The 11,360-nt window shown below is 39.2% G+C and overlaps 1 protein-coding gene across 1 annotated transcript; it reads left to right on the top strand.

Moving 5' to 3' along the window:
* The first annotated feature begins 3,238 nt into the window (after window positions 1–3,238).
* LOC125859066 (uncharacterized) lies at window positions 3,239–4,197 on the top strand. The gene is made up of 2 exons (XM_049538803.1): window positions 3,239–3,749; window positions 3,869–4,197. The coding sequence occupies exons 1-2, from the start codon at window positions 3,239–3,241 to the stop codon at window positions 4,195–4,197; spliced, it is 840 nt and encodes a 279-aa protein (XP_049394760.1).
* Window positions 4,198–11,360: the final 7,163 nt, after the last annotated feature.

Below are 11,360 nucleotides of genomic sequence, written 5' to 3' on the forward strand. Positions count from 1 at the left end.
TTAGTTCAATTATGCTTTAGAACACTACAAGATGCTTCTCAAGCATGTCTTAGTTGATAGGATATGGAGATTGCTACTAAGAACCTTAACTCAACTATGTGAAGTTTCCCATCTAATGAGACCTAACTTTGGGAAAACTCACACTCTACTACGTAAGAGTTTCCCCTTTATCTTGGATAGCCTTACATCAGCTAGGTGTGGTTCTCCTTTCTAGTTATAGCCTGGACCCTCCCTTGTGGTACACTCCATCTCATTGTCAATATCCACTTGGAGCCAAGCATACACCCTAAGATTTACTTGATAAGCCTTGCTTAACACTCATCTCTCATGGAAGAATGTCCTTGACAATCAATCCATGTTCAAGTGATTCTATCACTTTCATCTATCAAGCATTTATAAGGTAGGTTAGGTGAGTATAGGCCTTTGACCACAATTTAACCTATTAGACTTCTATTCTCTTTTAGACTTTACTGTCAAAACCTTATTATCAATAGTTAATCACATTAGCTTCACCTTAAAGCCCTAGGTATAATGATAACAACCTTACTCTCAAGGTTTATTTCATAGTGTCTTCTTTATACCTAGATTTCAAGGTATTTTGATCACATCTTTCATTACTAGGTGATTCTAGTCTCAATTGATCATAAAGGTTCAATTCTAACTTTACAAGTCTATATCAATCATATTTGATAATGTCTAGTTCATTTCTTGATTATATAATCCTAACTTTGATCAATTACTATTCATGACATTGATTTAGGAAGATTACTCATGAACCTTCAATTTCACTTCTAATGGCAAAAACCCACAATTATCACATTCATCAATTCAGACTAGGGTTTACCATAGAAATCACATTAATTCATCATAATATCAATAAACAAAGCTAAATCAATCATAATTGGGTATTATCCACTAGATTGGAATCATACCTAAACCCTACCCACAAAGTAAGAAGAACCCTAGCTCAATTTGGGCTTTTGATCCATAATTGGGAGATTACTAAGGGGGCTCGATGGGGTGGAAGAACCCATAGATGAAAATCTAAACATACCTTTAATCAAAGCCCTAGCACAAGCTCTCAACAATGGACTTTGTTCATGACCCAAGATTCAAGCTCTATCTTCTTCTTCAATGGGGGTTTTCTAGAGAGAGAAATATTCTTTAGAGAGGATGAAGTTGGGTTTTCTTTGGATTCTAGGGAAAATGACTTAATTGAGGTAAACTTAGGTCTAATTAGCTTATATACTTGCTAGTAAGGGAATAAAATAATGTAGGGTCAACTTTGGAAAAGAACTAAGGACCCTAAACATTTTAACTTAAAAATTACAAGCCTTCACGACTTACCTCACCCTTTGCACCCTCATGGCTCGCCAAGGGCACTAGGCGACTTGCCAAGGGCACTAGGCGACTCGCCAAGTGGACCCTTGCCTCGCCTAATTTTCCAGTAGCTCATTAAGTTGAGCAGGCCACTTAGGCGATGGGGCAGACGGCTTGGTGATTCGCCAATCCAACTGGCGAGCTACGTCTTAGTTCGCACAAATTTCCAGAACTTAGGCCAAGGGGACAGCTCACTAGGAGTCCCCAAGTGCACATTGCCGCATCTCCAAGTCACTTGGGCGATCATGCTGCCCAATCGCCAACTAGGTCCATCAAAGAACAAGTTCTCTTCCACTCTACCTTGCTTGCTTAGGTCGTTGCCCACTCTCTAGGCTTGACAACCCCACATGCTAAGACTTAGGTTAGTCTATAAGGTTACAGGGTGTAAGATGTTCCTTGACGTTCAACCACTAAACCCTCATTCCAAGCACGTAAAGTCTCATCTATGACTTTAATTCTCAATATCACACTCTAGAACCCTTGTTTTTGGCTCTAGTTTAGTCTACGAATTTTTGGGGCGTGACAGAAAGCCACGAAGATTGTCTATGAAATTAGGTAGGCGCACCGACAGGAAGGGAAGAGTGGTACACATTTTTGAAAAACCTTACAGGAGATACCATCCAATGGAAGTTTTCTTGGATAATAGGATTGGCATTTGCAAGTACCTAATATTTTGTCTTTATCGAGTTAGTTGGGCTAATTGGGGATTCAACCATAAGCACCTCTTCGGGTTATGCGGTAATTTAGAGTTATCCAAGACATTCTGCATCGGTCATGGGATCACATGAAGAGGCCTTCACTTCAGTCTCACTAGAACGCATAAACAATTTGCAAGCCGAGTGGGAATATGTGATCGATTTAGACATAGGAGAGGAAAGCTGGTGTACGCCGGAATATTACACTTGGCAAAATGCTATGAGTCATATGGCTTATCCAAGCGTACGAGGGAATTGGGGGTTTGTAGACAACCAACAGATTGATTGGGTTAGAAAATCAGTGCTTCCTCACATGGGATTCACTATACCCATGTACAATCAGATAGTTCCTGGATCCCTCGACTATTTAATCTAGGTGGTTTAGGAAGAAGAGGAAGAGAAGGAAGAAGAGCCAGAAGAGGATACAAAAGAGGATCAAGAAGAAGACCCAGAAGAGGACCCAAAAGAGGATTCTGAAGAGGGCCTTGAAGAAGACCCAGAGGAGGATCCCGAAGAGGACCTAGAAGAAGAGGTGTGGGAAGGCCCCATGGAGGTTTCTGAATCAGGTTCTAACATCTATGACCCAAGAGATGGAGGGGTGATAGATATTTCACCCGAGCACGACCTTGAAGAGTCTCCAGAGTACCACCCGAGTCCTTACTATGATGTGGACGATGATGATGATGATGCCCCAACCTGGCCGTAGATTTTTTTTTTCTTTGAACTCTCTCATAAGCTCCTTAAAGTGCCATATGACCTATCCCTCTTGTATGCCTTATGGCCACCGTTGTATTTTCATTTCTTAGGCCTATGATCGCCTACCTTAATGTAACATCCAAGACTACCTTAATCAATTAAGCTATGTTTGCTCCAAATCTAGAATGTGTTTAAATGGATCATTTATTATCAAATTAATTACAACGTAGGCCTACCTCAGGCAAAAAGAGGTTCTATATTAGGACGCATTTTGAATGTCGCCAAATTGGCGTATATATGTGTTACACTTACATATCTGTTACATCTTTCAATATCTCCCAAACTAACATAGTTTTTCTTTTCCTTTGTTTTCCTTTCTCTTTCATCATTTATCTCCAAAAGTGCATTGATTTGTGTCGAATTACAAACTGGCTGGCCCACGATACAACCTTCGATCCTAAGGAAAGATGACTGATAATGACGAGTTCAACGTTGCTGCAAACATAATGATACCTATTGAGAACCCCGAAGGTTCTCGAAACATGACAGACATCCAAAATGAAGAGAAAATGGCTCACATGCAGCAAGAACTCGAGATCTTGAGGGAAGAATTATGCCAAGTGCGAGACTTGACCAAACTGTCGGCTACCACTTTCCCTACTTTCAAGATGCCTATCTACTTCCCAAAGGATGATCTGCCTGCCGACTTGCCAAATCAGCCAGAACAAACACAACATGCTCTCGCACACGGTCGAGTTCCACCAGCTTCTCTAACCCCAGTCAGGACCATTCCTGACCTCCCTAATTGCGACCCTACCATACCTACAATGCAGAAGTTACTTGGGGCACAAGTCGCCGCTCCCTACGAGCCACATGTTCCACCAGTATATGCCACTGGAGCTCCTACCTTCCAACGCCACCTGCCGTTAATATCCCATATGAGGTCGATCAATATGCAAAAATGGAGAAAGATGCTTGGTTGGAAGAGGATGCATCGATAAATTCCCAACTTCATGGTCTAAGAAAGGAATTGAAAAGCTTACAAGTTACTAAGGGGACGGAAAGCCTTAATTGTGATGACCTATGCATCCATCTAGATATTAACGTGTCGCTAGGGTACAAATCACCGAAGTTTGACATGTATGATGGAAAAGGTGACCCTCACGCATATTTAAGGGTGTACTGTGACAAATTAGTCGGTGTAGGAAGAAATAAGAAGCAAAGGATGATGTTGTTCATCCGGAGTCTATTTGGAGAAGCATTGACCTGGTATACGCGCCAGGACCCTCGCAAATGGCGTGACTGGCAGGAAATGGATGACGACTTCATGAATCATTTCAGATTCAATACTGAAATTACAGCCGAAAGATTCTTATTGAACAACATACAAAAGAAGCCATTTGAGAATTTCCAGGAGTACGCATGACGTTGGAGAATTGAAGTCACAAGAGTGCAACCACCAGTAGATGAGAGTGAGATCTCGAAGTACTTTATTTGAGCTTAAGAAGGTATCTAATTTGACAAGATGATGTCAATGATAGGCCAGAAGTTCATAGAATTGGTCAAGATGGGAGACTTCATAAAGGAATGTGTCAAATTTGGGAAGATTCAGTCGATGGTCTCATTTCAAGCTGCAAGTAGGGCCATACAATCAGGTTCAATTAGCGGCATCAAGAAGAAAAGGGAGGATGTTTTAGCTGTCACTTACCAACAGGGAGGACCATCCCATCAATACCCCAAAAATCTCCAAATTGTTGCACATACTTCTTACGTCCCATACCCAGTATATAATACCCAACCACACTATAATCCACCATAAGCACTAGCACACCAAAATACACCAAGACCATATGTCCCTGTCCAAGCACCAATCCACCAAAGTAGACCTGCATATGCACTGAGACCACATCCAAATCTAGAAGCTAGAAATGCTCACGCTTACACACCGATTGCCGAACCCTATGCCCAATTGTTTGAAAGGTTTAAGACAACGAGAGTGTTGCAACTAGTTGAAGGAGAACTTCCTGATCCAATCCCTCATAATTTTGATGGAAACAAGCGATGCGCTTACCACTCGGGAGTCCAAGGACACGACACCGAAGATTGTAATGGTTTGAAGAACCAAATCGAGTCTTTTATCAGAAGAGAAGTAATCAAATGCACTCCAGCGCCTCCTAATGTGAACAATTACCCCTTGCCAAACCATGAGAATTGGTAAGTCAACATGCTTACTCTAGATAAAGAATATGGGGGCCCTGACTGTCCCGATATAGATGAACCAGATGCCATGACATCTTCAGCACAACCTATTATCACTGTTCAACTAAGCGATCCTCTGATTGTCCAAACATATATCCTAAGAGTAGTAGTGACCACTCTAATCGCTACAAATCCTAAACATGACACCAAAGCAGTCCCGTGGGACTACAGAAGAGACGCCAAGGGCAAGACAATTGATATTGTTGTGGCTCAAGTGATGACTAGGTCGGGGAGGTTTTATGCCCCAGAGGATCTAAATCAAAGAGATCTTGGAAAAGAACAGAATCCAAAGAAGAATGTTACCGATTCTGAAGCCACAAAATTTTGGAAGAAGATGCAGCCCAAAGACTATTCAGTCGAAGAGCAGCTGAAGAAGACGCCATCCCACATATCCATTTTGTCTTTCCTTATGAGTTCTGAAGCTAACAGGAATTCTTTGATGGAAGTGTTAGACAGAGTGAACATTCCAAAAGATACCACAAGTGAAACCTTAGCTTCAATGATTGGAAGAATAGTGGAAGCTAACAAGATCTCTTTCCATGATGATGAGTTACCTGCGGAAGGGGCTAGGCACAATAAAGCGATTCACATCGCAGTCAAATGTGGTGATAAGATTATGACTTGAGTTCTAATCGATGGTGGTTCTGGATGCAACATCTATCCTTTTACCACTTTGAGGGATTTCGGAGTTAATATGGACCAGAGATATAAAGGAAAGTCATGTGAAAGTTAGAACTTTTGATGGAGTGCAAAGAAGTGTCATTGGAGAGATCTATCTCACGTTGCAAGTAGGGCTAGCTAAATTTCCCCATCCTATTTCAAGTGATGGATGTATCATCCAACTACAACCTGTTGTTGGGAAGACCATGGGTTCACATGGCAAGAGCGGTTCCTTCCACCCTTCATCAGTGTGTAAAGTTTGAATAGGGTCGCACAGAGGTTACCATTCACGGGGAGCTCAGTCACCCTATTCTTTCTGTTAATTCTATTCCAATGGCCGATGAGTTAGACGGAGCCACTTTTCACAGTGTGGAAATCATGCAAGCTGTAAGGGTTGGTGAGGAAGAAGAGCCAGATGATACAAAATTGTATAGTACAGCAAAAATGGTTACGTCACAGATGTTGAAGTATGGGTATCAACCAAAGAGCGGACTTGGACTAAAGTCCAATGGCATAGTTGAGCCAATCTAGATGAAGCATCAGAGAGGCACCAACATACTCGGATATGAGCTTGCCTCGGGAAGATTCCACCAGAGGAAAAGCAATACAGTCTTCGGACCAGAAAAACCTTTGATTCCAGATCAAGCTGGTGATGATCACATCATAGAAGGAATAGGAAATCTATTCATGGCCATGGCTGGAGAAGAGGAAGAGATAAATCTCAACAAATTGACCATTCGTGATACAGAACATGGAGAAATCTTGCAAAACTAGACCATCAGCCCGTCCCTATTTCAACCAGAGTCACGGTAGTATGGAAAAGAAGTTTTTAATTTAAAATTCGCATGATCAAATTGAGGCTTCAATCATGCCTAATCTTTTGTTTCTTGCCTCTTCTAAAAGCTAAAATGCTTTGAAATAAAAATTCTTTATTTTTCTTTAAAAATTTCTTGTTATTTTAAATATCTATTTATTTTTACTTACCTTTTGCACTTTTTAGCACTCATATTAATAAAAATCCCCGTTCAATAGTTATGACATGTAACGAATCAACAGAGCAAGGAGAAAACGATGAACAAGATCATGAAGAGTATGATGAAACAATGAAGCTTGAAAATCTATGACACGAGATCGAGCAAGTTGAAGTCAGAAGAAACCCAATATGGATGAAACAGAGGTTGTCAACTTAGGAGATGAGGAAATCATGAAGGAGACACGAGTCAACATACATTTGGAAGATGAAAGAAAGAAAAAGTTAATAGAGTTGCTTAAGCAGTACGTTGATGTATTTGCTTGCTCTTATGATGACATGCTAGGATTAAGCATTGATATTGTCTTACACAAATTACAAATTGATCCCACTTGTCTACCCGTTAAGCAAAAGACAAGAAAATTCAAGCCAAATTTGAGTTTAAGGATCAAAGAGGAGGTAACTAAGCAAATTGAGGCGAACATTGTGAGCGTTACAAATTACCCCACATGGTTTGCCAACGTCGTGCATGTGCCGAAAAAGGATGGAAAAATCAGAATATGTGTGGACTATCAAGATCTTAACAGAGCCAGTCGTAAGGATGATTTTCTTCTTCCAAATATTCATATACTCATTGATAATTATGCAGAACATGAACTGCAATCATTTGTTGATTGTTTTGTAGGATATCACCAGATCTTTATGGATGAATATGGCGCAGAGAAGACAACATTTATCACTCCATGGGGGGTGTATTGCTATAGAGTAATGTCTTTTGGTCTCAAAAATGATGGTACAACCTACATGAGGGCTATGAAAAAGAAGATGCAGAAAAAGAAATATAGAGAGAAGTTAATTCAAAATAAAATATTTAAAAATTAGTAAAATAAGTTATTAAGTATGTTATCCAATAAAAGGATGACATGTGTCAGTTTTTGGTGTCTTTTCCTTTCTCACGCACTTATAGAAAGTTGGTGATACAAATTTTGTCACGTCACTCTTTAAGGGGTAATTAAATTCAATTCAAATTAAATTAGGGGGTAAAGAAACACTTGTATAGTTAAAGTTCTAAAGTAAGTTGTGGGGACAAGTTTAGGGGGGATTTTCTGTCTTTTCTCATATATATATATATATATATATATACCTAATATTTACGCAATTACTTATTTGCTAGAAAAACAAGCTAATTATTTTCAAATTTTTTTTACTCTTCCACCTGCCAAGTCTCTAGGTTAAGGAACTATGTGTGGGACAAAAAAGATGTATGCTGAACGATTCCAGTGACGAGGCTTCAGTCCGTGAGTCGATACAAATCAACACCCCCTCCCAAACTAAAAATTTTCGTTAGGCGTAGGAATACAAGAATCAAGAAAGATAACATCAAGCCTCGGGGCACGACCGAAGGCGCCATTCAACTTCTTATAACCATGAGCCAAAATACTCTTTCCCTACTTTATTTCCTAAAAGTACTTCAACCTACATATTATGTGTAAGAATATTTTATTTAAATCTTTACAGGTGCGCTCAAGATCTAGACCAAATACTGAAGAAAAGAGGATCCTCATAGGAAAATAGGATAGCTAGCTTTCTATCAAAATAACTCCACCAGCTGGAGCTTGTAATCTAACCTCATCAACAATTCCGCCAATCAGAGACCGCCATCTAACAACATCAATCTCCACCAATTGGAGATTCTACATAGAAAACATCATCAACCTCCGCCAACCGAAGGCTGTACATAGAAAACATCGATTGAACTCTGCTAATTAGAGCCTGTATATAAGCAAAAGAAGCAACACTCCGCCAATCAGACACTAACATCGTAGTGATGTCACCGAGGCTCCACCGACCGGGGGCATTCAAGCATAACAACGATGGAGATGCGCCTACAATTAAGTGTTACATTACAAGTTTTACACAGCTGGATAAATGCTTTTACATTACAACAACCTCGCTAGTCGGAGGCATTACATTACAAGTTTTACACTGCCGGATACATGCTTTTACATTACAACAACCCCACTAGTCGGAGGCATTACATTACAAGCTTTACACAGCCAGATGCATGGCTTTTACATAACAATAACCCCGCTAGTAGAAGGTTTTACATTACAAGATTTACACAATCGGATGCAAGATTTTACATTACAACAGCCCCTCCAGTCGGATGCCTCTACATTACAAGTTACTTTACTTACATCACACACACAACAAAAAAAAAGGGAGACATCACCAATCGTTTGAATATATTCACTCTACTCTTTAAATTACCATTTCAATTTATAAATTTTTGGACCGCAACAAGTACTTTTCACCTTTTACATGTTTTGTAGGAAAACGCATTACAATGAGGAACTCCCTCTAGGCAGCAAACTAGGGTAAGTTAGTGCAAGGTCAAGCATCACTAGCTACGTCAAGGATTCACTTTCGAAGCTCAACTCGACTCGATTTTTAGAAGTTCATATATAAATCTTACTTATAACACTCTCTCAGTTCATTATAACTAGACACTGGGGCATCCTTTTGAAAATCATCTATCTACCATAAGTCATTAGTAGAAACTACTACGGAGCATTTCTCGTTCAAGTTTCTTAAGGACTGTCCCGTCCCTCTATTCGTGCTAATCTCTTCATACCTTACCATCAAAAGATTTCAGTATCACCATAATTCGATACTGGGGCAAATTTGAATCAAAATTTGTTATGCTCCTACACTCTTGAACTACATATGACCTGATTTTTATAAAACCTGAGATATGTAGGCAGCTAAAAAGCCAGAGTTCGGTCATAACTTCATAAGCATTTCTTACCAAGTTTTTGCTCAAGGTGTATTTTGGTAGGTCGCCTAAAATTGGATTGTGTCAATATTTCTTTGTCCACGTTTTCTACACTCTCCTCCATGGACAAAGAAAGGGGCAAGCTGTTGATACCCAATTTCTGGTCTCCACATTTATTTAACTAAAGTTCTAATAATAATAATAATTTATGAATGATAGTTTCAACCCATATTTAGACTTCATCATTGTCTATATTGATGATATTTTGGTTTACTCAAAGACTCTTGAAATGCATATCAAACATTTAGACATTTTTGAGAAAATTGTTATACAAATAACAACAGCCTTTTGGTCAACGGTCATATAATTATCCCACCAACCTCGAAGTTTTCTTTCTTGGATATTTTTTCATATGCATGTTAAAGTTTTGGTGAACATATTGGTTCTCTTGATAAAAAATTGGATGAATTAACTGATTTGATAATTCAGATTAAAAATGATGTAAAGACTTTTAATAAAGCCTGTTAATAAGTTGAAAAAGGGCGCTCTATACCCGGTTAGAACTGCTAGACACATGGGCTCAATAACAATACGTGTACAGTTAGATTTGATGTAATACGTTATTGGCTTTGTCATAGTGACTCTGTCTAGCCAGCCGTGGTCCAAAGCCCGTTAATGAGTTGAAAAAGGGCGCTTTATACCCGATTAGAACTGCTAGACACATGGCCTCAATAACAATATGTATTTGAATCTTGAGAAACCTTTTGCTCGGGTAAAAGGACTAGATCCTTCCATACAGCCATAAAACTATATAAAAAAATTGTATCTATTTCGATTCGGATTTATTCCTTGAATTCGGATGTTAACAAGCTAGATTGAAGCTGACCACGCGGACTACCGCCCGTCTTCTGAGATCATGTTTCGTTGGTATCAGATACTAGGAACTTTCATGGTACATATGAGATTGATGTGAAGTATACGACACAGATATGTTCTTTGTCTTCAAGCTTCTACTTTTGTAATTTGTGAGTTAGCCGGATCCTTATCGGAGTTGTCAATAAAGTGTATAGTTCTCATAGGCCTTGGTGTTGGCCACAACTACAAGGTACTTTAATTCTTCCTTTATTTTATCTTCTTCTTTTTCTCCGATCTAGATCTGTGACCATGTTCGGCTAAAAGATTCATATCTATGTCAGATATCTAACTTCACTTTTATATCTACCATGAAAGATCTAGACTTTATCTAAATATAAATAAATTTCTATATGGTTTCTTGACTTGGTTTCGAGATGGTGGTATAGTCAGATTTGATGCAATACGTTATTGGCTTTGTCTTAGTGACTCCGTTTAGCCAGTCGTGGTCCAAAGCCCGTTAATAAGTTGAAAAAGGGCGCTCTATGCCCGATTAGAACTGCTAGACATATGGGCTCAATAACAATACGTATTTGAATCTTGACAGACTCTTTGCTCGGGTAAAAGGACTAGATCCTTCCATACAGCCATAAAACTATATAAAAATTTGTATGTATTTCGATTCAGATTTATTCCTTGAATTCGGATGTTAACAAGCTAGATTGAAGCTGACCGCGCGGACTACTGCCTGTCTTCTGAGATCCTGTTTCGTTGGGATGAGGAGGATCCATATGATGATCCTAATGATCCCAGGGATGATCTTCCCCTTCCTCTGGTATAACCGCCTTTTCCTATGACCTTGGTTACCCAAGGAGGGTCCATCCTACAAACAAAACATTTTGTTTTATTCGAATGCATAATATTTTTTATAATAATATAGTTCATCGTCAAAATTAATGATTTCTTTTATCATATGAATGGACTAGACATCTCTCAGAATATCATCTATTTCCACAGAATTTCATCCTGTACGTCTCGGTTGAGAGGAACCACCTTTAAGATTGTAACTAAA

Source organism: Solanum stenotomum, chromosome 3, assembly GCF_019186545.1.
Source record: "Solanum stenotomum isolate F172 chromosome 3, ASM1918654v1, whole genome shotgun sequence".
Lineage (NCBI taxonomy): Eukaryota > Viridiplantae > Streptophyta > Magnoliopsida > Solanales > Solanaceae > Solanum > Solanum stenotomum.

Excerpts from the sequence above, each read along its gene's own strand:
- LOC125859066 (XM_049538803.1), top strand. The coding sequence starts at position 3,239 with ATGACTGATAATGACGAGTTCAACGTTGCTGCAAACATAATGATACCT. Across the intron at positions 3,750-3,868 it reads AAAATGGAGAAAGATGCTTG|ATATTAACGTGTCGCTAGGG; the intron begins GTTGGAAGAGGA and ends GCATCCATCTAG.